Source organism: Hoplias malabaricus, unplaced genomic scaffold (assembly GCF_029633855.1).
Source record: "Hoplias malabaricus isolate fHopMal1 unplaced genomic scaffold, fHopMal1.hap1 scaffold_368, whole genome shotgun sequence".
Lineage (NCBI taxonomy): Eukaryota > Metazoa > Chordata > Actinopteri > Characiformes > Erythrinidae > Hoplias > Hoplias malabaricus.
Window position 1 is genome coordinate 1 of NW_027101204.1, and position 27,423 is coordinate 27,423.

At 38.7% G+C, this 27,423-nt stretch overlaps 2 protein-coding genes across 2 annotated transcripts; one reads left to right on the forward strand and one right to left on the reverse strand.

Moving 5' to 3' along the window:
* Positions 1 to 3,019: 3,019 nt before the first annotated feature.
* Positions 3,020 to 7,123, forward strand: LOC136685322 (reticulon-1-A-like; the record flags this gene model as incomplete). The annotated part of the gene is made up of 6 exons (XM_066659347.1): positions 3,020 to 3,234; positions 3,711 to 3,849; positions 4,095 to 4,164; positions 4,839 to 4,885; positions 5,417 to 5,475; positions 6,247 to 7,123. Coding segments are annotated over 6 exons (573 nt in total), but the record flags the coding sequence as incomplete, so codon positions are not given.
* A 203-nt stretch (positions 7,124 to 7,326) lies between these two features.
* On the reverse strand, positions 7,327 to 26,874 carry LOC136685321 (ATP-dependent RNA helicase TDRD9-like; the record flags this gene model as incomplete). The annotated part of the gene is made up of 34 exons (XM_066659345.1): positions 7,327 to 8,153; positions 8,335 to 8,407; positions 10,261 to 10,379; positions 10,933 to 11,071; positions 11,434 to 11,530; positions 12,524 to 12,633; positions 12,725 to 12,795; positions 12,908 to 13,075; positions 14,101 to 14,358; positions 14,741 to 14,830; positions 15,098 to 15,322; positions 15,572 to 15,683; positions 16,068 to 16,241; positions 16,593 to 16,693; positions 16,996 to 17,103; positions 17,800 to 17,916; positions 19,504 to 19,557; positions 20,757 to 20,801; positions 20,953 to 21,016; positions 21,446 to 21,509; positions 21,841 to 22,000; positions 22,346 to 22,477; positions 22,708 to 22,805; positions 22,994 to 23,098; positions 23,229 to 23,286; positions 23,421 to 23,505; positions 23,970 to 24,089; positions 24,211 to 24,314; positions 24,622 to 24,786; positions 25,027 to 25,107; positions 25,236 to 25,358; positions 25,526 to 25,747; positions 26,103 to 26,179; positions 26,798 to 26,874. Coding segments are annotated over 34 exons (3,895 nt in total), but the record flags the coding sequence as incomplete, so codon positions are not given.
* Positions 26,875 to 27,423: the final 549 nt, after the last annotated feature.

Genomic DNA, 27,423 nt, shown 5'->3' on the forward strand with positions numbered 1-27,423 from the left:
ATATGCTGAGTGATGTGGTGGAAAGGGAGACCCATCCAACACACCCAAAGAGAGAGAGGACCCCTAGATACAGATGGCTTTGGCATTACTGTGGCATTGAGTTTACTGTTTCACAGTTTCACAACAGCTATACTTAGACAGCCCCCTTTTATACATGTTTATATATAAGTGTCTCAAAATATGTCAGAATCTACATATAAAAGTTTGTGTAGAGGTTACAGAGCAACTCCTGACAGTTTGAGGTGAGCGTGAGAGAAATGATCCCAAATGTCAGGGTATAAATTAGCATTATTTTTTGGCTTAGCCCATTAGCACAAGTGCAGTGGGTACGAAAAAACAATACCAATTGCACAATGATTTTAGCCACCTCTCCACACACCAATCTATGGGAAATATCAATGGGAAATAAATGCTCAGAGACCCTACCACATTTCACACATATATACATCACAGTACTGAACGAAAATGCTAACTTTAATCTCCTATCTATAAAGAATCTTCTTTGTGCAGTTAACACCCACTTCAGGAAGCGCATCTGCTTCTTTGTTTTATATATTTGTGAATATATGAGAGACTATCAGCTGAGATCTAACAGTATCCAAATAAAAATCTGCCTGAACATTTGAGTTGCTGCATCAGACACTACGCCTGGGTTTAGTCTCAGTCTAGTAAACATCCTTAAAAGCTCCAAAGCTGAACTAAAACGGTGTGACAGAGAGAGAGAGAGAGAGAGAGAGAGAGAGAGAGAGAGAGAGAGAGAGAGAGTTAAGACGTATTTAATCGGTCTGCTGAAGGGATTAACAGCTTTAGTAGCACTATATGAACACTTCTGGAATCCATAAATTTTGGCTGAGAAAAGCAAGGCTGTATCTCAATGTGTTCTCGTGTGATCCAAAAAATCCCATCATTCACTGCGGCATCACCTCTTGAGGTGGCTTCTCAATAATAAGTCCATTCTTTGTGTTCATGGTATTGAGGAACAGCCCAACTTTATATATTTGTCTGTGCAGTTTAGATTTAGCATTGTTTCCTCGTGAAGCTGCTAATCTCTTAGGCAAAAAAATGCTTTCAAATTTCTGTAGACAATAGGGTTTATTCTGAAAATATTAATATTAATAGAGAAGATACTCCCATTGGATGCAGTAATAGCATCTACCCTTCTTGGATGGTTTTACACAACTCTGTGAGGATTTGATAGCATTCAGCCACATACATATTAGTCAGGTCTGTTATTGATTTTAGATGATTAGTTCTTGGTCACAAATACCTCTCACAAATGAATTAAACGAGACATCACTCCAAAGAATACAGTCCCACAGTTCAATACTAGTGCTCCTTACACTGTTCTGGCAGACTCTTTGAATTGAACCTTGGTGACTTTAGGCTCCAGTGCCTCTCATTTAGTTTCATAATGCTTTTCTGTAAAGAATATACAAGCTGTGTGTGCACAACTCAATGTCTGTGTTTGGTGGGTATCATTTAGGAGCTGTTTTCACTCAGTATAGCTTTAGGGTACATTAGGGTACTAACTTTGGTGAAACAAATAGTGAAAGAAATGACTTTTGTCTCCAGTGCAGCTCCTGTGGAGGTGATTCGTCATTTTAACTTCAAGAAACTTGTTTGTCAGTGCTAAGCTGGTCACTTTGAGCCCTTATCTCAAAACCCCTGATAAACTGGCTATTTCTGCTGGCAACATAACTAACCTGTGTGTGTGTGTGTGTGTGTGTGTGTGTGTACAGGTGCTCATAATGTAAGCAGAGCTACAGGTTCATGTGTGAGACACAGTCAGGTGTGGACCGATAACTACATGTGAGGAGTGAAAATTAAAAAATATATAAACTCAGTGTTGAGAACCCTATCCTGATTTTCCAGGTAGATATTCCCAGCAGTTGGAGGGGTTTTTTCCCCCCAGAATTTTCCTCGTTTGAGTTTCGAAATTCTTAGTTTGTAGATCTAGTAAAATGCAGTAAAAATCACTCCTAATCACGATGCTAGCAAACTGGGAGAATTGCCACCAAGACAACATCATAAGAGCTAACTACATTTTGAAGAGAATACTACTCTGCTAATCTGTTTTCATTGCTCAGCACGCTTGCAGGAGAAAAATACTCTCTACTCCTTTTTCATCAGCTCATATTTGGAAGAGAATGTTAATAGCTAATTTTTTACATCAGCTCAACTGAGTTGAAGGAGAACTTCCCAGTCCTGGTAGCTAATAGGCTACTAGGCAACTGCATTGACCAACCTTGTGCTGGGTAATAGGGAAAGGGAGGGCCATCCTGTACACCTAGAGACCAGTTATGCTATCTTGGATTCCCAGGCTCAGCTGAAAATGTGAAATCTACATTACACTGTATTTGCATCTTACACCTGCAAAGCATCTAACTCACTATAAAGATGATTTCATCTCCTCACTCAGCTGCTAATAACTAGTTTTTATTGAACATGGCTGGACTAAAATAAGTCATGCTAAAGTGCTAGGCTAACTCTAGGGCTCAAGGAAGCAAGAAAGATGTGTATAATACCACAAAAATGTCCATTTTTATACGTTAGGGTTCCACACTAGCCTTGCTTATTAGAGTATATGCTAACTAGCTTTTCTCCCTGGAGGATGTTATGTTAGAATAGTTTCTTATTACAACTATCTTGTGTATTTTAAGCTCTGCTAGCATGTTTGTTTGGAGCTCACACTATCGTGTTTGAAAAGATAACTGCTGTAGGCAGGGAAGATATTTCATTGCTTTGCTTTAAACAATGTTTTTTCACTGTGTATTTGAACTGTGCTGGATTCATGTTTTTATAACTTGGATTAAGGCCTATGCCAAAAACACATTGGTTTAATTTTAAAATTAAACCAGAAACCAATCAGTTTAATTTGGATTCATGGCATCTGACAAATACTCCTGTTCAGAGCGACTTACAGTTTTAAACATGTTGTAGAGGGAATCAGAAATGCGAAATGAAATACATTTCTATGTTACCTACAACCTAGAAATAAATTAACGGCAACTGTGTGTGTTTTTCAGTGGTGGATCTCCTGCATTGGCGTGATGTTAGGCAGTCTGGCCTGCTCTTCGGCAGTGTGCTGCTTCTGCTGTTTTCGCTGACTCAGTTTAGCGTGGTCAGCGTGGTGGCCTACCTCGCTCTGGCCACGCTCTCAGCCACCATCAGCTTCAGAGTTTATAAATCAGTGCTGCAGGCTGTACAGAAAACCGATGAGGGACACCCCTTTAAGTAAGTATCTAAGAAAACCTCAGCAAGTGGTCACATACATTTGTTAAAAAAAAATAAATAATAATAATATATATATATATATGTATATATATACAATGTATACAAATTTTGAACTTCTATTCATCACCATATTAAAGTAGACTCTCAGACATAGTTGTGTGGTTCTGGAGATTTGCTTATTATTAAAACAGAATACATACAACCATCACTGATATTTACCCACCTACGTAATTCCCCTTATTTTAATCCAAATATATACAATCAACTAAGAAATGTTTGTTGTGAAATTTAGATTTAGCACTAGGCTAATGTAGCTAGCAATGGAAGATTTTAGCCTAGCAATTAGCATGGTGCTAACTGCGTACATAAATCATCACACACTCGTCACTAGCTGTGTGGAATTGTTAAGTAATACCAAGCAGATTTTGATCCCAGGTGATGCCTCAGGAATTTAAATCTTTGTGTATGTGTTTCAGGGCGTATCTGGAGGTGGAAATTTCTCTCTCTCCAGAGCAGATCAGTAAGTACGTGGAGAAAGTGCAGTTGTATATTAACTATACACTGAAAGAACTGCGTAGGCTTTTCTTGGTTCAGGACCTGGTCGACTCCATAAAGGTGAGAATTGTTTGATATTCCGACCAACTACAAAGTCAGAAATACTAAATGATGTTATATTATCACATCCTCTACTTACAACGACAAATGGATTGAGAGTGTATTAATGAGCTTGTCAGAAATAGTTCATATAAAATGAAAGCATGACTTTGCTATATATATTCTGGACAATTCTATATTTATATTTCTGGATATTACTGATGAAAATAAGTGGTGAAATCCTCTACACGTTTTTATGTGTGTAGTTTGCAGTGCTGATGTGGTTGCTGACCTATGTTGGCGCTCTCTTTAACGGCCTGACTCTGCTTATCCTGGGTAAGAAAACACAACACAGTACACAGCTCTGTATTTCTGACCAGTTTTATGCCACAAATTGTTTTTCCAGTGCAGTTATTAAATATACATTGAGATACTGTAAGGGTCCAGATACAGTTTGGACCCATCTCACTGAATAGATGTTTCCAGTATCATCTTGGATTTATTCAAGTGTAAAATTGAATGGTTAATAATTAATTCCATGAATTTAGCAAAATATATAAAAAACTAAAAGTGGATTTGCTGCTTTCTAGAGAAACTTAGGAAATTTAATGTAATAACTTTCTGTGAAGAGCTTTCAGAAGTTGGACATCTGGTTCCATTCATAACCACTTTGAACTGTGAACTGTTCTCATTTAAGGAAACTCTAAAATGGAGCACTCTCAGACATTTTGTGTACATCTTCACAAGTGCTACTTCATTCCTCAGAGATTTTACTGTCATGCACTTGTCATATTTACTATAATAAAAAGCATTCTGAGTAATTGTATCCTTATTTTAACTGGTGTGGTAGCAGCCACAGGTTTGGGCAATTCACTACCTAAGTCAATGATTAACTAACACACAAACATAAACACACACGGTTTTCGATCAGACCGTTATGACCTAAAGCAGTTTGTGATGAAATCAAAAGTGTTTTTGACACAAATATTCCCTTTATCTGTTTTCTTCAGCGGTGGTGTCCATGTTCTCCATGCCTGTGGTCTATGAGAAATATCAGGTATGAGATCTAAGCACACATAATGTGCACAATTGCGTATCATTTCCATAAAAAGCATTAAATAAATTATACAATTAGAAGCAACTACACAGTCTAAAGTCACCATAATCAATGAAATTCTAGGGCTAGAGTGCTTTAAATGGGCTGTGGAGCAGTGGATCTATGTTCTCTGGATTGATAAATTTATATCTAATACCTTTGAGATGAGTTGGAGTGGGGTTTGTGATCCAGAACTAAGCATCCACCATCAGTAGTTGATGTAGCAGAATGGGAACACACTCTTGATTAATAACCTTCATTTCATGTAGTGCATAGCGTGTAAAAAGGCACTGTTGAGGATGGATAATGATTAGGTAAACATGAATGCTGACAGTTTTTGTAGTTGATCAAACTTTATTTATAGGTGAACACAGGAAAGAAATAATATGCAGTGAAGTATAGGATACAAGATATTCCTATGGAAGTATCACCCTTTCTGCTTTTATTCATATATGTCCTAATAACTTTCCTCTCATTCTCTTTTTTTTTCAGACACAGATAGACCAGTATCTGGGGCTGGTGAGAACCCAAGTGAACTCAATAATGGGAAAGTAAGTCCTGCATATAAATGTAATCAAAAACAAGCTTCAGGTCTTTTGGAGAGAGAAATTATTATAGAAGCAGCATGGGAGGTCTGTGATTCTACTGTCTTTGGCCATGTCCTCAGGTTTTTGAAAATGCTTTCTAGGGTCGTTTGTGAAATGATGCACTAGCAAAACACTGCTTTTGGGAACATTGACATCACAACTAACTTTCATTTATTGAGCTGCAGAACTGACCTTTTCATAACTGCATTTTTTGAGAATGGTGACATAAACAACCCAACAAAAGCCAGCTGTAGGTTTTCTTTTAGATCTGTTTGAAATACTGAATAATATAAGTTGTCTAAGTTGATGCATGTTGCCATCACAGCGTCACACACATTGTACATCACATGTAGTCTTTTCCCTTCCCGGACTGGCTTTATTTTTTTAAACGGTATATTGAAAACATGTATAGTCGGATTTTCCAAAACATTGGTGTGGATAAAGAACTTTGGAAAACAATCTTTCATTTCTGTATGTTCTGGGTGCACATTGTTCCTTTGGTCCTACCCTGTACCTGTGAGCTTAGGTAGTCGAGTGACAGCTCACAGGTGCATTCCTTTGCTTTGTCCATGTACTCTTTCATCACTGTTCATTTTTGTTGTTACTGTTGTGTCTGTGTTAATATCATGATTTGCACTGTGTTTAATTAACTTTCTATGTTCACCTCAGTCACTAGGTTCACCTATGATTACTCGTCACAGCAGGTGTGAAAGAGAGTTTGTGTTGTTTTTGCAGGATCAGGGAGAAGGTTCCTGGGGCCAAAAGGAAGGATGAGTAATCTCCTCCCATCAACTACCAGTGAAAATGTGATATTGTGAGCCAACAGGACTACAACTAATCCCAGCACATAAGGACCCCAAAGGCCAAGACACCGCCTGTTTAAAAAGAAAAAACAAAAAAACAGAAAAGCTCACATTATGCTAAAATAGTGGCACAACTGTTGAAAAAATCACTGAAATCCCCCGCACTAGTAGTTATGACCGCTAACAAGCTAAATCACTAGAGCAGATCACTGTCATGGGGGGATTTTAAGGCTATAGATAGAACTGAAAAATCATAAATTGCTTTTTTTTCTTTCATTGCTTCTGATTAAAATGCATGAAGTTCAGTCTTGAGTGAGTCTCTCCACTGCTTTTTTCAGCTCTTCCTTTGGCAGTGCTTTTTCTCTGACTGTAAAACGGTGGTGCACACACTAAAATAAAAGCATCATGCCTGTCTAAGTCATTTGAACTAACTGCTTAGTCACCATGTCACTGTAAAGAGTGTTTTACTCTTGGTGTGTATATACATACAAGCATAAACATATTAATATATCAGTCAAATCGTGGGTTTTGTTTTATCCTGTGTTTTAAAAGCACAAAAATAATTTAAAAATGTGTTCACTAAGTGTCGTAACTGTAATTTTTTGCTTTTTGTAAAACTCTAGGGAAGTCTACACACAAGCCGAAGTGGTTTTAGGATTAGTTCCAAGATTGAGAACCATCCAGTGATTAAAACCTGTCCAACTTTGTACTATGTTCAGTTTAGTTTATTCAAAATCAGTGGGACTCTAACTATTTGCACTTGTATTTAATTGATGAATGAATAAAATAAATGTTCCGTAATGTAAAAAGTGTCATGCTGTTGTTTTTTTACATATTAAAAAATGTCTAGAATTAATAATTGCTGGTAGAACATCCAGTGATTTCTATGTTGTATGTCAGCATTAAGCTTATGCTTGTGGTCCCAGTTAAAAATAACTGAAGGCTGTAAAAGACATTAGTCGAAATGTAGAATGTGGTCCAAAAAACTCCAAAACAGTAGTTATACAGATGGCAAAAAAAATATTTTATTTTTTAATGTCAATAAACATTTATTCATACTAAAGATGGACAAATCAGAGTAATATTCTTTGCTGACTGCATACATTAAGATGAGAGAAAGTATAGGTGCAAATTTTCAACCAATCTATCTGCTTAGCTTTTACTATCGGCTTTTGCTTTTTTGTGGCTTGAGTGAAAAAGAGGATTAAAGTGTAAATCAAAAGCTGCTGCAGATTACAAGCTAAATTGTAAATGAGTGTATAAAATTACTCGTTACGAGACAAACCTTGTACACACTAAAACATCTAGACTGATGAGAACATTTGTGGCATGAGAGAAAACAGTGGAAAATTATTTTTTCCTGGTTAATTCCAGGGGGTGGTCTCTAATTCAAAATACTTTAGAGCCTTAAACAATACAAAACAACACAACACACTTTATTAGGAAAAGAAAAACAAAAGAATTCCAATCCAGCATTTTTTTATACTATTTTGAGAACCAAATATGAAATAAGGTGAAGACACAGATTGCTGCTGTTAGTTAACAACAGGAAACAGATAACAGGTAACTCTTATTAAATAACATAAAGGCCACTGGGGCAAGATAATAGAAATAAACAAATACAGAGTCTGATAACGGCAAACCACCAATCAGAACAAGCCACCGGTTGTGGGTTACACCATTTTTAAGGACATCACTACAACACTAAACCATAGCCACAGCATCACATGGCCACAAGCATCACATGTTGAGCAGAGTAACAGGATGCAGCTCGAACAGAACCCCTTTAGTTCTGATGTCATCTTTCTGTACAACCTCCATCTGCTGGGATGGGTCAACCTAACACACACACACACGGTTACATTCCTGAGGCACAACACTGTAAATATTTCTAAAATCTATGGCTGTTACTAGTGTTAAACTGGTACAATACTGATTACCTTTATTTTAACATTTTAAAAGTCCAGACAGAGTAACATTACAAGAATGCACAATATAAATAATAATTAAAGTGTGGTACCTGATTCCATTTCTTTTGTTTGTCATAATAAACAGGAGTGCGATCTTCTCTAACAGGAGTTTTACAGAAGAGCCTAAAACATTGTATATTCTTAGTTTTTTTTTTAAACACAATTATTCTAAAATAATTGCTAAAACTATAGAGAGAATATAAGCAATAGGCCTAAAGTGAATGTTTTAAAACTTCTAAAAACATACATTTTTGAAAGAACTGACAAACGAGGTCAATATCAATAATGCCCTTTAGTACGCGTGGCACTTGTACTGTTATTTTAGGGCTCTAATGATGCAAAAAACTATCATGTTGTTTTCCTTAGGCTGAGCATTGCCTTTCCATTTTATTTTTGCATGTACAGAACTCTCACTTTGTTTCTCTCAATTTTTGCCTGTGGATATAGTCTTCCTGGTCTCCAGAGTATGGGCTGGGCTCAGTCCCTTGGAAAAAAAAGAAGCAGGGGAATGCTGCCCCACACCTTTCCTTACGATGTATAACTAACCTAAGATTTTATTTTAAAGGCTAAGCACCACTTAATGGACCTCCGTGAATATTTCACATTATTGTAGTTACTGACAGATATAAGTATGAATTAAAATGAAAATAGCAGCTTAATTTGCTTTAAAACTGACAATTTTATTAAATTGACGGAAAAACCCGAGCTCGCTACGGAAATTCTTGAACGCGACCGTGACGTCACTGGTGGACAACAGCTGAACAACGCCGCGGTAAAACACCGTTATGACTGACTGTTATGACAGTATCTAGCTAAATAACCAACATTATTCATGACAATAGCCGAGCAATAAGCTAAACTCAAATTTAGAGGTACCGTTATTCTTGTAAATGTGATCGAAGTAGAACTCGAATTCATCCGACACTATAAACCTCCGTAATGCAGCTACGTAGCCGAGTATAATCTGAGCCACCGAGTTTAGCGAGTCAAGCTAACGTTAACTAACACCAACTAAAACAGGTGAAGTGAGTGTCCTTACCCTGTTTACCTCCATGTTACAGAGGCTCTTGAACACCTTTCGTTGGTGTCCTTACATGCCCATATTGTTGGAAAAGCGCCAGTGAAATGAGCTACAGATAACGGAGTGAGCGGATGGTCCTTTCCAAAGTGCCCGTTTAAAGTGGACAAATTTAGTCCATTTTCTAGATATTTTGGGATCTTTGGGCCATTTGTTCACAGATGTCCCACTGTACATTGAATGATTGCAGCCAAAAACAACACACCTTTTCATCATTTTGCATTAAATTAAGTGCAGCTTCTAGAGTTGTTGTCCACCATCTACGTCACAGGCAAGACGCCTATTAGAGTTTCCGAACACCGTTGGGGGGGGGACCAACGGTCTTTTAAACCTTATTCCTTCAATTAGTAAGAAATAACATGTTTTCTGACGATCAATAAACACAAGTTAGGAACTCAAATTCCACTGTATTTATTTGTTTGACACTTTCATATCGCTGGTGCTTAGCCTTTAAAGACAAACAAATTTTTGCATAAATAAATCTGTGTATTTTATACAGCAATTCATTACTAAATCAGTGTGTAAGTACAAAATGTAATAATGGCAGTGAACAGTCAAATAGAAAACATGAATGTTTGAATGAATGTGCATTATTAAGTGAACATTTTCTACAGGGAACAAAAATATAATGACATTATTCTGCCAATTCCCATGCAGAATCTGCACAGGCCACAATTTATATATTATTCCTCCAAATATGTAAATTTATTCAATGTTTAGATGTGTGTTCTTTGTGGCGGATGTGTTCTAAATTTGGGGGAGGGGCATAAACAAACATTTTGGCAGATTACAGAATACAACTAATACTTGATTTTGTTTTACTGCATCTTTTATGTTCTATAAAGGTTCCTCAGAATCCACTGTAATCAAATCTGTGATTATTTATAGAGGTATTGACCTGATGAGTCGTTCTCGAGCATCTTCCTGTAGAGAGCTGATCCTCTCTGGACTGAGGTGGAGGAGACCATTTGGACCTTCACACACCAATCTGTTTATCGCTCCCCTCAGGGCATTTATCTGTACAACACACACAATCAGTCTATCTGAACACTTCTACAGCTTCTGTTAAAGGACAAATAAGGGACATTTTGTCAAATTAAGACATTTTTTTAGTTATCACTAATACACTTTATTATATGGTTTAAAATCATATCGTACACGTATCAATAAGATGTACTCTATAGTTATACACTATAGTTCCAAAATAAAGTGGCTTTGATTGTTATTGTATATAGGGGTGCACACACACACACACACAATTATTTTGATAAATATGAATTATACTACAAAAGCTTGGTTTGTGGAGTTAAGTCCCTAAGGTGTATCTTAATAATTAATGTCTTTTTGCATTCTTAAAATGTTGGCATTTGTTGGTCCCAACATGAAAGACACAACATTACTTTTGTGTGATCTGTGATTCAGCATTGCGTGTCTAGGACACATGATGTCAATCAGTCAGTCACTTACCAATAAAGGACAAAAGCAACAATCAGGCTTCAAACTTGCTATTACTGTTAATATACTTTCATCAATTTCAGTTTTTACACTGGCTCCATCGCACAGACACTACCTCAGTGATGTCCTCGACATCAAACTTCACATCAAATGCTAGCTCGATATCATGCTCGGGGAGCAGAGCCTCCTTGGAGCTGGAGCTGGTCCCAAGGCCACACAATGCTCCAGTAAAGCTGGTTCTCTCTCTATCAGTGCTACAGAAGAAAAACCACATTGTGAATGTGTGTATGCTAATTCAGTGTGATAGTCTTGTCATTACTTTACTGAAATGTAAACATTTTACAATTATAAATTATGATGACCATTCGTGATAAAAAATATTTTCTGTTTTTTGCTAAAATATTAGCCTTTACTGTTTTATTTTCTTGATGCTAAAATGTTCCAATTTAATGGTGAATGAAACAATTACCTGGGTAAGTTAGCAATTACCAAAGGTTTTCTGTAACATGCTAAGTTAAAAAAATGCTTTATAATTGTACTATTTTGGAGATAAGCTGTAACACAGAAAGCAGCAGAGTTAAGTCAGAGTGTTAGAAGTTCTATTTTTGAACGTTACCGTAACTCCATGATCTGGGTGAAGAGCATGGTGATGAGGGCTGGGAGGCCATGGATGTGAGGCATCAGCGTTGTTTCTTTTAGTAAAACACATGAACCTGTACAAACACTCAAATCAGTTACTTTTTAATCAAATCTAACCCACTGTTTCCCTCCCCTTTTAATCAAATCTAGTTCAATTACCTGGAATCATCTAAAATGGAGGTTTTCGAATCCAGAACTTGGACATTGCTTAATATTTTCATCATTACCACCAATTCATAGAAAACCCCCACATGTGCAGTTCAATGCTAGTTGTTGAGAATAGAAACTATATTATATATATATATATATATTGTATTATTATTATCGTTACACTTATATAGCGCCTTTCTAGATACCCAAGGACGCTTTACAATCTACACTGCTCAGAACACTCAATTCACACACACACTGGCGAGAAGCAGCAGCCAAACGCGCACAGCATACTCTCGACCAGAAACGACCGTCCACCTGGAGGACTGCATCGGGCACTAGGATTTCACCCAGGAAAGAGCGCCAATCCATATCTGGGCACACACATTCACTCACACATACACACTCATTAACTCACAAACCAGGACAGTTATTACAGAAGCCAATTCACCTACCCTCCATGTTTTTTTTGGACTGTGGGAGGAAACCGGAGACCCCGGAGGAAACCCACGCAGACACGGGGAGAACGTGGAAACTCCACCCAGATGGGACTTGAACCTAAGATCCCAGCGCTGGGAGGCAAAAGGGCTAAACACCAAGCCACCGTGCCGCCCAGAGAAAAAAAAAAAAAAAAAAAAAAAAAAAATTTATATATATATATTATATATACAGAGTGGCACAGTAGATGTGGGGTTGTGGGTTCCAGCCTCACTCCGAGTGACTCTCTGTGAGGAGTTTGGTGTGTTCTTCCAGTGTCTATGTGGGTTTTCTCCCATGGTCCAAAAAAACAAAATGGTAGATGGATTGGCAACTCAAAAGTATCCATAAGTGTGAGTGTGAGAGTGAATGTACCGCCCTGCGAAGGTGTTCCCTTCCGCCCACTGATTATATATATGAGAAAAAGAGAGGAGTGAGACCTGATGCACTGAGTGAAACCGATCCAGCCACCAGCATCCTCTCATGACTGTCCTGTGGATGATCATTCACCAGCACAGAGTTTATACTGTCTCTCTCTATCACAACAGACCTGGAAACAGTAGGCTAAATTAATACAATTTTACACAGAAGCAGCTTGTGTTGAACAATGAATGCTGTTTGTGTGTATGTGTGTTTCTCACCTGCACAGTGCACCTGCGCTCATGTTGTGGAAAGTGACCTTGTGGGGACTGGAGGGGCCATGCACTGGAACCTGAGAAAAACATGTTACCATTCTACATCAATACTATTTCCATTTAAAGGTAATGAAATGAGAAGCCTGGTGACAGTGAATATGCTGCCTGTAAGAAGCTGAGTGGCAATACCTTGCACTTGGGGGTGCTGCGGCTGGTTTTAGAGAAGGAGAGCAGAAGGGAGTCAATAAGCTGTTTCTCCTCTTCTTTGCGGCTCTGCCAGGAACTGCTGGTGGAATTCGGAGTAAAGGATCCTTCCTTCAGATCCTCATACAGACTCTTCAACATTTCATGGGACTGCTACAGTACACAGTTTAACAAAATAATTACATATTTATTAAATTTCTAATATTTATACATTAATTACAGGAGGTCCTCGGGTTACGTCAGTCCTGAGTTACGATGTTTCGTGGTTACGACACATCTCCTATTTACTGTATAAAGCCTTGTTTCGACTTAAGTGGTTTTGCGTCGTAAACGTTGTAACGCAAACTTCGTGTTTGGTGTGCGCGGCGGAAGAATACACGGCTACGCGGCGGAAGAATACACGGTTACGCGGCTCGGGACCGAGGAGGATAGGTGTTAGGTTAGGATAAGTGCTTACAATATGTTATTTACGTACAGTGTGTACGTATGTTCCGACTTGCACCGAAAATTGGTTTATGACGCGACGTAGGAACGGATCAACATCGTAAGTCGAGGACCCCCTGTATTATTTTGTTAAAAAAATATTCAATTCCTACACATTACAAGAAAATGTACTTTCATCAAAATAAACTGTTCAGTTACAATACATTACTTTTCACCCATTACAAATGTTTTAAACAAAGCTTTTGCAATTAAAACTGAAGAGAATGTGTCACCAGGGGGCACCTGGCAAACTCAAATCTGTTTAGACAAAGCTGAAATTTAAATTTGTCATTCTGCATGAAAGGCTGAGGCATTTTTATTCTCTCAAGCACATGCTTATATTCTAGTAAATACCAGAATCTAAGCACCAAGATATTACAGTGGATCAGAAAAACCCAAGTGTAAGTGCTGCACCATTTATTAGGGAATAAAAAATTTCAAAGAACAATTAATTTTACATGTTTTGAATAAAAATAAGAAGAAGAATAAGACATTAACAACATTTTTAGTTGATCGGTCATTAGTTTAAACTGAAAAGAATATTAAATGACAGGTAAAATGACATGTGTTTCTGTGTGTGCTAAAAGTAACTATGAGGATTTGTAGTAACTAGTGTGAACAGAGTCTTAATCTGAGGCCTGTACAAACACCTGTAGTGTAGATTCACTAACAAAACTGCTGATGCATGTTGTTACCTGGCTCTCAAAGCTCTCAGCTGCATAAAGGGCATGGTCTTCCTTTACCAGCAGGTCGGCCACGCTGACATCACCCGTTTCCAAGGCGACATGGAGGTGGACCCGCATTACGCCATGCAGGATGGAGAAGAGAGTGACGATGAGCGAGCGGCCGCTGACCAGAGTGATAAAACGATTCCTCGCTCGACTGCTCCACTGATCTCCACAAATCATTGATTGAGCTGAGGGACACACACCAGCTATAGCAAACTCCTGAGCCTGAATACACACACACACACACACACGCACACACAAAACACATGAAAAACAGTCACACTAACACGCAGACAAACAGCCAGAAGCCCACAGAAAGCTTTATCAGAGATAATAGATATCCAAGCTATTTATAACAGAACTGAAAGCAACTGAATGAGGCAGTAATACACTTCTTTCACTTTTTTAAATAAGTAACACCCCCAACGTCACCATTTATTCCTTGCAGGAAAAAGCAAAAAAATGCACTTGAAGACATTCTGCATGATTTTTTTTTAAATTCATGTCAGGTTCAGTGTGTAGCAGTTTATAGAAATATTTTCTAAAAAGTACTGTATAAAGTCTTTATTGGAACATGCTTTTGTATTAACTGCCATAGAGACAGCACCTGAAAGGGTGGAGTCAGCAGATCAGCAGGGAGTTCTCTCAGACTGTTACATGGCACCTGGGAGGTGTTCCCAAAGTCCACAAAGAACACCTGAACAAAAACACACACACACACAAAATATGCTTTTATTAGTAGTGTGATCATAGAAAATTGACAGAGTAAAAAGAGCCATCTGTGCAGAGGCTTTTCTGAGGTGCTAGATTCCAGGAATGTTCCAACGCTTTGATTTTTAATGTTTGAATCATTTTAATCAGATCTTTACTCTGTAATATCAAACAAGCCATTATATACAATCTTCTAATTTTGCCACATGTGTTTAAAACACAGTTGGCTACAAGTGGGTGTGGTGTGTGTTACCTCCACATTGCTGCCGAGTATGTGCAGAATTTTGGCTCTGTAGTAGCTGGCAGGTTCAGTCTGTGTGTGTGTGTCACAGAATGGAGCGAGACACAGCAAGTTTGGGTAAAGAGAGACAGACACTGGCTTCAGCGGACGCTGGTTTATCTCTGTGGTCAGCTTCCTTTGTTTCTCCATACTGACCTCATCAGCCTGAAAACCCCAGAAATGACCCACCTCCACCACCTACACAAACACACCCAAAAGAGGCGTGAGTAACATTAGATTACTTATGGAATACATACTGGTTTATTTACAAATTACAATTTCAAAAATGTGCCAACATGTTCCAACGTGGACAGGAGCACATCTCCCACATTGTTACACCACTTTTCATTCTCTCAAAATTAAAGATTATTAGGGGTCTAAAGAAACAAATTGATCCAGGTTTAATTTTTTTGCCATTAATATCTAAAATTCTTCAGTCAAACTGACCTCAGTGATGTTGACGATGAAGACCTGACTGGAGGGAAGTTTCTCTGGCTCAATACTGCTGCTCAAAACTCCAACAGGATATACACTCTGACTCTGAAAATCAACATTCACCCTGAGAGTGAGTGAGAGAGAGAGAGTGTGTGAGTGTGAATGAGAGAGAGAGAGAGAGAGAGAGAGAGAGAGAGAGTGTGAGTGAGTGAGAGAGAGAGAGAGAGAGAGATTGAGAGAGTGAGAGAGAGTGTGAGTGAGTGAGAGAGAGAGAGAGTGAGTGAGAGAGAGAGAGAGAGTAAGAGAGAAAATATATTTTATTATTGTCTTTAAGCTGTGTATTGTGAGTCCCAAACTTTGCGTCTAAAATACATATTTTTCTTTTCTTGTTTTAATCCAGATTTTCTGTTTTGAAATGACTTGTCATTCATCACTGTTTTGTTTATTCCATATTTTTAAGTATCATTAAAAGCAGACGTTTGTGTAGTCCATGTGTGTGTGTGTTTACCGTGCATATTTAAGGTGGGAAATGTTTCTCCCCCCAGCACGAGCCTCCACCTCCTCCACTGGATGGACTTGCAGCTGCAAAGGAATCCTCTGTTGGCACAGGAGCAGAGAGAGAGAAACCTCGGGAAGAACACCAGAACCTCTCAAAGAGGAACGATAGAACTCCAAATATGCTCTGAAACACACACACACACACATTAACAAAGATCAAGGCAAATTATATTTTACAACACAGGATTTCACCGTACGTTGAACAAATGAAAAGGATCCATATATTTTTCTCTTAATTTATTGACGTTTTTGTTCTGGTAAGAAACCAATATATATATAACACTAGAGACCGTAGTCCACCAGTTGCTCTGGAAACTTTGTCTGTCCCCTTTCACCCTGCTCTTCAATGGTCTGACCATTGAAGAACACTGTGAAAAGGGGGCATAAAGTATGCAGAGCAACCAATGAAGTACAGTTTAATTATAAACCAAAATGACACCTGTATGTTCAGCAGAGTCCCTGTCCCCAAGTTTACCTGGAGCCATCAAAGGCAATGGACTTGACCTGGCCACACTGTCTGAACAGAGACTGCAGCTGTTTATAATAGAGGAACGCAAATGGAGGAAGATTACGAACCTAGAGAGAGAGAGAGAGATCACAGAGATATAGAGAGAGAGAGATTAAAAATTAAAGTCTACTTGAGTAGCAACTGTCCAAATCTCAAATTGCTAAAGCTGGATTAAGGAAAAGAACAACATCATTACTTTACTGAAATGCTTTTCTAAATACTTAGCACTAGTCGTGTGTATTTTAAAGTTCAAAAGATGATTATCGTTTTTATCCCACTGGCTTAAGCAAAAAGACTTTAACACCCAACTTCTCAGTGGAACTGGGCATCTGCTCTACAGGACATGAATACAAAAACATTTGTCTGGTACCAGTACAGTGGTTCTGGGGTCGTTTCCAGCAAATTCTTTAGAGGCAAGCTCCTCATCTATTGTTCCCTGGAGGAAGTAGTTTGGGTAGAAAGCTCCAGCAATTACCACCTGCACAGAAGACGATTTATCAAAGCTTATAACTAGAACAATATTTATAGCTTTCAGGTTGACTACATCTTATTTATTTTATTTACATACTGCATATTCTATATTTGTATTATAGAGAACTAAGGCAAACTTTGCTTCCCATTTATTTCTATGTTTTGTCTCTGAGTTCAAGCCAATATTTATTGTATTTATGTATTCATTGTACTTTGAAACTTTGAAATACGTATTTAAAAAAATCCATACTTCAAAAACATATTCATGACGCCTGATTTATATTGGTTTCACTGTAAAATTTCAGTTGTAATCAAAGAGATTTCTCTTACATTCGTTGTGCCCATTTAGAAATGGAAGCTATTGCAATAACAGAAACTTTCAAGATAAATTCAAATTATAAAACAGAAAATTAAACCTTTCCTCATTTGTGTTTCATCGGAGAAGAGAACTAGTTCAGAACACTGCTTGTAACGCTTGAACTCATTCGCATTTTACTGACAGAAAACAGTCAGAAAAGCTAAACGTTTTTTGACTGCGACCTAAATGCACTGTAAAATACACTGAAACATCTTGTGTGTTTTCAAAAGTAATCAGACACATGGTTTTAGTGTTAATAAAAGACAAAATGGACAAATAATCATTTTTATTTACTTAATTTAATGAATCTTAATTTTCTTTACAAATCAATTCTAAAGTGAATACCTGCAATATGAACTTCTGTTTGTGTAAGCTGGTGTAGGCCAGTGGAGAGGAGCTCTCAGTGACGTTCATGTTGAATTGAGTGACCCTCTTCTTCAACTCTTCAAACAGTTCAGCCACCTGTGTCACACACCCACACACAGAGAGAAAAGAATCTTCTTCTAAATGTTTAAACTTTAAAATACATATTAGCTGCTGTCCCAACACCAAACCTGCCACCTTCAAAATTCGTTTGTTCAAAACCTAAAGAACCTTCATAGGTCAAAATAGTTTATTGCACACTTTTGGACCAGTTGTAATATCCATAAACTACTTTTTCCTGTAGATTCATTATGACGGAGACACAAGGACATGTAATGATAAGAATGCTATTTTTTCTTATACTGTTTATAAACACCAATCAGACATAACACGACCACTTCCTTGTTTCTTCGCTCACTCTTCATTCTCTCAGCTTCTCTGACCATACTGGAGCCCTTTGTAGTTCTACAGTTACAGAATGTAGTCTACCTGCCACTCTTCAAACTTTCTCACCCCTTTTATCCTGTTTTTCAAATGATCATGACCCCCACAGGACCATCATAGAACAGGTATGATTTGGGTTGTGGCTAATTCTCAGTGCTGCAGTGGTACTGATGTGGTGGTGTAGCATTAGTGTGCTGCACTGGTATGGTCCTGACCCTCGAAGAACCATTTAAAACAATGAAATATTAAGAGCAATAGACGGACATCAGTTTGCAATTGTAGAACTACAAAATGCTCCTATATGATCAGTGGAGGTGAGAGAATGTATGGTTACTGTAGAAACACCAACAGAAGTGGTTATGGTTGATCGATATACAAAAGAAAGTTACATCTATACGTAAAAACAAGATCTGTTCTGAGAACTCGGGCTAGGTTGGTGAATGGGGTATTGTGTCATGTTATTGTGCTCATAGGTAATCTTTAGCATATGCTGAAAATATAGTTGGTGTATCATAAAAAGCTCACAAGGAACTGGTGGCAATTAAAGTACAATTTATATTTCAACGCCAACCCTACACCGTAGGCTATGCAAGAGCCATTTGGCGTTACGTCGGCATCACTCTGCAAGTTCACCGCCACACCACTAGGGCTGGATCTCAAACATCTTCCTCCACACTATGTAGTACACAATGTAGTGGTGTAGTTGAATTACTTTTATAAACCTTTAAAGTGCACTATTTAGGGAGTAGATCATTGTGTGGGACAGAGCAGAGTTTACATGAGGTGCCAGGAAAGTAGCTAATACAAAACCGGCACAATTTTCCTGTGTCGTATCACTTCTTGGTGAGTTTTTCCTTTCTTCAAATTTTTATTCATCCCTGAAGCCCACATCATGTCTGAGGAAATCTCTCACTATGAATGGAGTTAATGTATCTGTACTTCTTCGGTTCCGCCAATAACCAATGTGTGTCCAACTTCTGACCAATCACAGTCGTTGCGGTCTGTGTTGACGTGATGTGTAGTTACATTTCTGGAGAAAAGGTATCAGGCTGTGGCATAGGGTTCATGTCGATGCGTAGCCTACGGCGTAGGGTTGATGCAGAAGTATAAATTGGGCTTAAATCTCATGCATTTTTTAAATCTCATGTGCCTAAAACTTTTGCACGGTACTCTGTGTGACACTGTATCCTTTTTTTTTTATTAGATTCCTTAATAATCATGGGGTGGCTGGATGCTTTTTACCTCTCTGATTCTTTTGATCTGAATACAGTTCTCTTTGCCCCACTCCAGTTCATCCTAAAACAGTGCATGACAAAAAAAGAAAACTGTTCACTTCTGAATACAATACAGAATACAAAAAAACGGCCTTGTAGTTCCAAACACGATGTTACTGTGCCAGATTAATAAAATATATACAGGGGTTGGACAATGAAACTGAAACACCTGTCATTTTAGTGTGAGAGATTTCATGGCTAAATTGGACCAGCCTGGTGGCCAGTCTTCATTAATTGCACATTGCACCAGTAAGAGCAGGGTGTGGAGGTTCAGTTAGCAGAGGGTAAGAGCACAGTTTTGCTCAAAATAGTGCAATGCACACAACATTATTGGTGACATACCAGAGCTCAAAAGAGGACAAATTGTTGGTGCACGTCTTGCTGGCGCATCTGTGACAGCTATGGCCAAACCTTTGGTCACTCATGCCAATGCCAAACGTCGGTTTCAATGGTGCAAGGAGCGCAAATCTTGGGCTGTGAACAATATGAAACATGTATTGTTCTCTGATGAGTCCACCTTTTTCCCCAAATCCTGTTTTCCCCAAATCCGGGAGAGTTTGGGAGGTGTGGAGAAGCCCCAAAGAAGCGTACCAACCAGACTGTTGCATGTCCAGAGGGAAGCATGGGGGTGGATCAGTGATGGTTTTGGCTCCCATATCATGGCATTCCCTTGGCCCAATACTTGTGCTAGATGGGCGCTGCCAAGGACTACCGAAACATTCTGGAGGACCATGTGCATCCAATGGTTCAAACATTGTGTCCTGAAGGCCGTGCCGTGTATCAGGACGACAATGCACCAATACACACAGCAAGACTGATTGGTTTGATGAACATGAAAGTGAAGTTGAACATCTCCCATGGCCTGCACAGTCACCAGATCTAAATATTATTGAGCCACTTTGTTTTGGGTGTTTTGGAGGAGCGTGTCAGGAAACGTTTTCCTCCACCAGCATCAGATAGTGACCTGGCCACTATCCTGCAAGAAGAATGGCTTAAAATCCTTCTGACCACTGTGCAGGACTTGTATATGTCATTCCCAAGACGAACTGACGCTGTATTGACCGCAAAAGGAGGCCCTACATCATACTAATAAATTATCGTGGTCTAAAACCAGGTGTTTCAGTTTCATTATCCAACCCCTGTATATCATTACTCTGAAACAAAAGACTATCTGTATGTAAAAACATCACATAATTAGTGAACAAATGCATTTATACTGACCTTCGGGTGCCTAAACTCTCCTTTACTTCTGGATGTGTACCAGGCCTAAAAAAACAAACGCACACTCAAGGTTACATGACAAGTATACACTATTCTCTAAATGATCTCTTAATGGTTTATAAGTCAAAACTATATTTAATCATCATCTCCAACATCAATTATGCTAGTTTTTAAATATTAAGAAGAGCACTTCAACCTTGAAGGCATTGACGAATGCAACAGAATCACTGGGTACACCATGAGTAAAGGCCAGTTTACTCCTACAAGCACAAAACACACACAGACACAGTGAGAGCAGTGAACCCCAGCAGTATGAACAAAAAAAACTAAAACACTCAATCGGCACTAATATGTGCTTAAAATAAACACCAAAATATGCCATATTTCATTCACTCATTAATTCTCTGTAACTGCGTTTTCCTTTTCAGAGTCACAAAGCGTCTGGGGCATACCTGGCATCATTGGGTTCAAGGTAGGAACACACCCTGAATTGGGCATCGCACATACACACTGAGCCACTCAAACTTTGGCCAATTAGAAACCAGAGCACAGACAAAACAAATCAAAATCTTTACAGACAGTGACATGAGGCAGGGATTGAACCCACAACCCTCAAGCACCTTTTGGGCCACAGTATCACCTTATGGCATATTTATTGATTGTAAATATTATAGGAAATATGAACTCACCGGTAACCTGCAAGATGCTGCAGAGACGGCATTGCAAAGAAACTCTTCAGAGAGAGACACGCAGCTGTAAAACAGACACAGAATAAATGTCATGCTGTTCTTGGCTTTCATAAAGTCCAGCAATTTCAAAACCTATATTCAGACCAATTTCAATTGTAAATATTTAGGCCTGTTTTCAGGGGAAAGTAAAAACTGTAGCTCTTGCTAGATATACATTTCAGTTCTGCAAAAACATAAAAAAAACCAATAAATATTTTAGCCTTAGTGAAAGCTTTCAAAACTCAAAAGCTCACAGGGGACACTTACATGCAATCCAACTGAGAAAAATAAACCCAGTGGGTATATGCTAACAACTGGTGCCTTTGTGACTAGGACAGAGGCAGTGTGTGCGTTACCCATGATGAGACATTCCTCCAGGCAGCCAAAGACATTTCCAAGCACAATCATCTTCCCTAGGAGCAAATCCACAGGAAGGTGAGCAAGGACGCGACCCAGAAATGTCAGTACACCATCAAAACGCTTATGAGAACTGCTGCTTACTGAAAGAGCACCCATCTACACACACACACACACACACACACACACACAGAAACTAAGTCACTGGTTAGATATGGATATCACAAACACCACTCCAAGTCATCCCATAAGGTAAAGTGTGGAGCTCCATCACCCTAGAGAACACAGCTCTTTTGATCCACAGTCCAGTGCTAGGGGTTTTATACCCTTCTGGCAAGCACTTGGTATTAAGCGTGTTGACATTAAACTAGTTTAATTCCATGCCTTAGTTATTATAGTGGTTTCCATAAAGTGTCCACAATGAGTGTACTTCAAAGTAACTGAACTTACTCAGTAAAAATGTGATCCACACACTGGACACACAGTGTATAACTGAGTTCTGACCTCTTTCAGCTGTAGAATGGTCCTCTCTATGTTGCTGAGGTTTGGGGGGCTGAGGGCAGTTGACAGAAGAGCGCGAGGGTCACCCATATCCAACAGCTTCACCTTCAACACTATACTCGCCAACGGAGAACGCTACGCACAACAAACAAAAAAGCAAATACACAAACACAAAATAAATAAACCAAAAACAAATACACACACAAAAAAGCTGTGGAATACATTTTACTTCTTGGTCCTTTAAGAAATGGTCAAGAAAAATATTAAATCTCTCAGATTATACCACAAATCCATTTCTTTTGGAAAAACTGCTGTACATCAGGTGACGAACTGATGTGAATATGACAGGTCAGTTAAACTCTTACCAGCATCTCAGGCACAGCATAATCCGGAATCTCTTTATTCCAGAAATCTCTGGTCACCAAGCGATAACAAAACCCTTTTGATACTCTACCAGCACGACCTGAGCGAGAGAGAGAGAGAGAGAGAGAAAACACACCAAAAACCTAAAGACAGGTAGTCAGAAAAAAGAATGACACTGAATCAAAATATCATAAAATAAGAGTAAAATTGCAACACTTGATGCAACAATCAATACATTTTAATCAACTAAATTATTAGTTTACTAATTATAATCTAATGAGGAACAACCTCTGCGCTGGTTGCAGTTGGTCTTGGATGCCCAGGTCAGACAAAGAGACTGGTAATTTGTCTCTTTATCACACACCAGATGACGAGCCAAGCAGAAATCAATGACTGTCAAACACACCCACACAGAGAGAGAGAGAGAGAGAGAGAGAGAGAGAGTTTAAAGTCTAGTCTGCTTAAAATCTTAATTGATGTTGTCTTAATTCCATTAGTCAGAGATACTATTCCCACAACTCACCATATTTAACATCTGGCACTGTTACCGAGCTCTCAGCAATATTAGTTGACAAGATGATCTGGACGGGGACACACACCCAAGCATGCTTTAGTGAGTTACAAGTATGTACCACACAGGTCTTCACATTTACAGAGTATAAAATTAACCTGTTTCAATAAAAATCTAAAGGAAGTGAGAGGGCATTTGTTACACCTTTCTGTATCCAGGAACAGGCACCAAGAAGACGCCATTTTGTTCCTCCAGTGTTACTGTGGAGTGCAGTGGATAAACCTGCAACCTATAAACATAAAATCACAGGCCTTGTCTCAGGTCAAATCCACACTGACCTCATCGCAAACCCACAGGCCATGTCCTGATTCAGAATGAAGTAACACTTATAGCACCACATTGGGGAGAATTTTAAGCCTGCTGAATGTGAATGAGTGACATAGAAAGCAGATATCTATGGAGCCTCACATATAAAATTAAGTCAAATCAGAATACTGACGTTTCTTCCCACAAAAGAATTCCACAGGCCCACTCCCAATTCAGGAAAAAGGCAGCGTCCCAAAATAAATAAATAAATAAAAATCAGGCCTTGCCCTAATTGAGAATAACACAGATCAAATCCTAATTCAGACACAATTCTAAGAAACTGAGGATCTATTCTAAACCTGAGAAACAAAGGCTTTGTCCTTAGTGTCCGAAACCACTCCACACAACTTGCACTGAGCTGTTCAGATTCGTTAATGACCTGCTCACCTCTTGCGGACAAGTTTGGCGAGAGCTTCTTGCATGTATTGAATCTCTGCCAATCCAGGCAGAAACACCAGCACACTGCCTCTCTCCGGCAGAGATGAACTTTTACCCTCCTGCCAACGGCTGACACACACACACACACACACACACACACAGACACACACATTTTAAATTCTCACCTAAATAAAAAGTTATTCTTCCATTAGAAACAGCTCAAAAACACCAGATGGGTAATTAATCTGACCTTTGATCTTTGGCCTCCATTTCATCAAAGCTCTGGATGAGACTGACAGCAACGTTATACATCTCTATGGTAACGCACGGGTCATCAAGGTGAGGGGAGTCCAGCTAAAACATACACACAAACAAACAAAACAAAAGAAAAACCCCCCAGGTAGTGTAACCATTCAGATTTGGTTGTAAACTTGCGGGAAGGGGAATCAACCCCAAACTCTTTTAGGTCGGTGTTGATTAATACAGCAAAACAAGATTGTGTTGTTTTCAGATGTAAGTAGGATGAATGCAGTTAGGAGAGCACAAGGTTTTCTTTTTGAACTCTCACAGAATTCCTGATATTTGTTTGTGCTTGTTGTGAACTTAGTAATTTGTTTCTTGGACAAAACAAACAAAATCACTACTGTCCCCTTTGACTCACCCTGAAGGGCAGGATGTCTCTGAGGTTGTCAAGGTAGAACTCCTCCACAGAGTATGGCGCTCCTTCCACCTCAAACACATAGGCAGGGTTCATCTGAGTCCGCAGAGGCGTTCCAAAATATTCTGCAAACTCAGCACAGTTTATAGTTGCAGACATCAGGATCACCTGCAGGCAGAGAGTGAGAGGCTGAGAGAAGGAGATGGGGGGGGTTGGCTTTTAGTGGATAATTTCTGCCTTTTGTCTGTGTGTCCCAATTTTTTTTTTGTTTGTTTGTTTTATTATTACAGAGTTTTTAAAAATCTACAAAAATGTAATTCATTATTGGAAAATATGCAATACATTTACCTACTGAAGTGTGTGTGTGTGTGTGTTTGTGAGAACTTGTGTTTGAATTTGTGGCTGTACTTTGACATAGCGGGAGTTTGAATGCAATAGTTTTCTGACAACCAGAAGCAAAAAGTCCAGCTCCTCTGTTCTTTCATGCACCTGAAAAATAATGTAGAACAGAATAAAATCATTTAATGGAATAGAATTAATAGGACAAACACTTCAATAGAAGCCAAATCATCCTACACATTCTGGACTGTATTAAAGTTCATCAGAATTAAGGTCACCTCATCTATAAAGATGTGTGAGAACTCAGTGAGGCTTTTGGCCAACACCAGTTTCTGCAGCAGGACTCCTGTCGTCATGTAGATGAGTCGTGTGTGTTCTGTTGTCATCTTCTCTAGACCAACCTATATATACACAAACAAGTGATCATTTCAGAAAAAAGCTCTTATGAATTTACATAAACCTTAAAAACAAAACAATATTCTGCACTTCTATTCTTTGGGCCGATACCTGAAAGGGTCACACCTTTTTAAAGGTACTTTTCTATGGTCCAGGAATTTTACTGTATTACCTGATACCCCACCAGACTGCCAAGCGTGCATTTCCGCTCCCGTGCTACCCAGCGGGCAATGCTGGATGCTCCAATCTTCCTGGGCTGTGTGACAACTATGTTACATGGTGCATTCTTCTCAGTGTAATAATCAAGGATAAACTGAGGTAGCTGAGTCGTCTTTCCACTGCCCGTTGCTCCACGGATGATTACCACAGAGTTATTCTCTATCAGAGAGATTAACTGGACATACCCATACACACAGACACAAAGAGAGGAAACATGGATTGTAGAGACACCACTTTAAGAACACACCTGACTCCATAAATAGAACACACAAGCACAAAGTCCCTCCCAACACCATCTGTGCACTGAGATGATCACACAAGAAAAAACATACAAAATCCTAAAAACAAGAAAAAAATGAGAAAGAATGAAATAGAAAACACTGCTAATATTTATATTATTTAAACGGTTTATTTTTGACAGCTTATTCATGGTTACATTTTTGGCTGGTTTCATTTATGTGTTTTGCTACAATTCAGGGAGCATGCAGCATGCATGTATGTGTTTTGTGTGTATTATATATAATACATACCTCCTGTCTATTCTTGGTGATGGGGAGAGCTGGGTACTCATAGCTGGCAAGACGAGGAGGAGGATCTGTCCCAGGACCTTGAAGATAAAGCAAGATTCAAATACAAAAATGACATCAACCACACAGTCAAAACAATCTCCAGTTTTTCTTTTAATACATGGAAAAAAACGCTATTTGTTAATAACTTTTATTATCTTTTTTTTTTCTTCTGCTTTAAATCAACAGTTATATGATACAATAGAGTAATAAGTTTGAACTAAAACTCTCTGTACTGATTACTACCACCTTCCCCAGGAAGAGAACACATTATTTAAAATGACTAAACTCTAAATTTTTGGTTAATAATAAACATTTTACCAAACGCATACAGTGTTACAAAATACATGTTTAATGGCTTGATTTAAAACTCAAAGTCTGCATTTGTATAAAGGTTTTGTCTTTTCGGGCCCTGAGCACACTACAAACCTGGCATTTTGTTCCACACAATGCAAAGAGATAGGCTGCCCCTGGTATAAACAATTATTTCAGTACTTTATACGTTAGCTAACTTCTGCAATGCTTGATATCTTTGTTAATATAATCTGATGCAGTACTGAAGTCTAAGGGTAACCCTCTGTTTTAATGACACTGTACAGGTGTGAAGGGGAGTGTGTGATGGTTAATGACAGTGTTTAAATTTTATAAAAATGTCTCACCAACGCGCACTCCACCTTTGCGGCTCTTTTCTCCTCCTCCTTCTGCTCCATCTCTTACTGGACTGCTTTCATTAGGTCTACACACACACACACACACACACACACACTAAACGTTACTCTTTTTTAAAAAATGTTTTAGAAGCTTTTATCCAGAGTGATTCAAGTTTTAATCATGTTACAGATGTTGGGGAACTGTTGTCTGAGTAATCACTGGAGCAGTGAGGGTCCTGTCAAAGCTGGGCCTCAAACCACAAGCTGGGGTTCTTGGGATTTTAAGCTCACTGTCCCATCATAGACTAAACCACTAAAAACTCCCATCCGCTAATCAAAACTACATATTTAAAAGTTATTTACAATCCCTAATATCTTAAAAGTTGCTTAAATGCAACTTTACACATTTCCATTCATACACTACACACAAATCTATGCATACACAGCTAGTCCAATCCTCCATACAACCTTCTGGTTAAGTTCACAAGATTGGTTCCTTAGATTTATGACATAAGAAACCATGACTGCCTGAAACTGCCCAATTAAAACCTTTTCTGGAACACTGCAGTTTCCAAGCGGAAATGATCAGCCATGCACATCCTTCAATAGTGGTACTACTTTTTGTGAATGCTAGT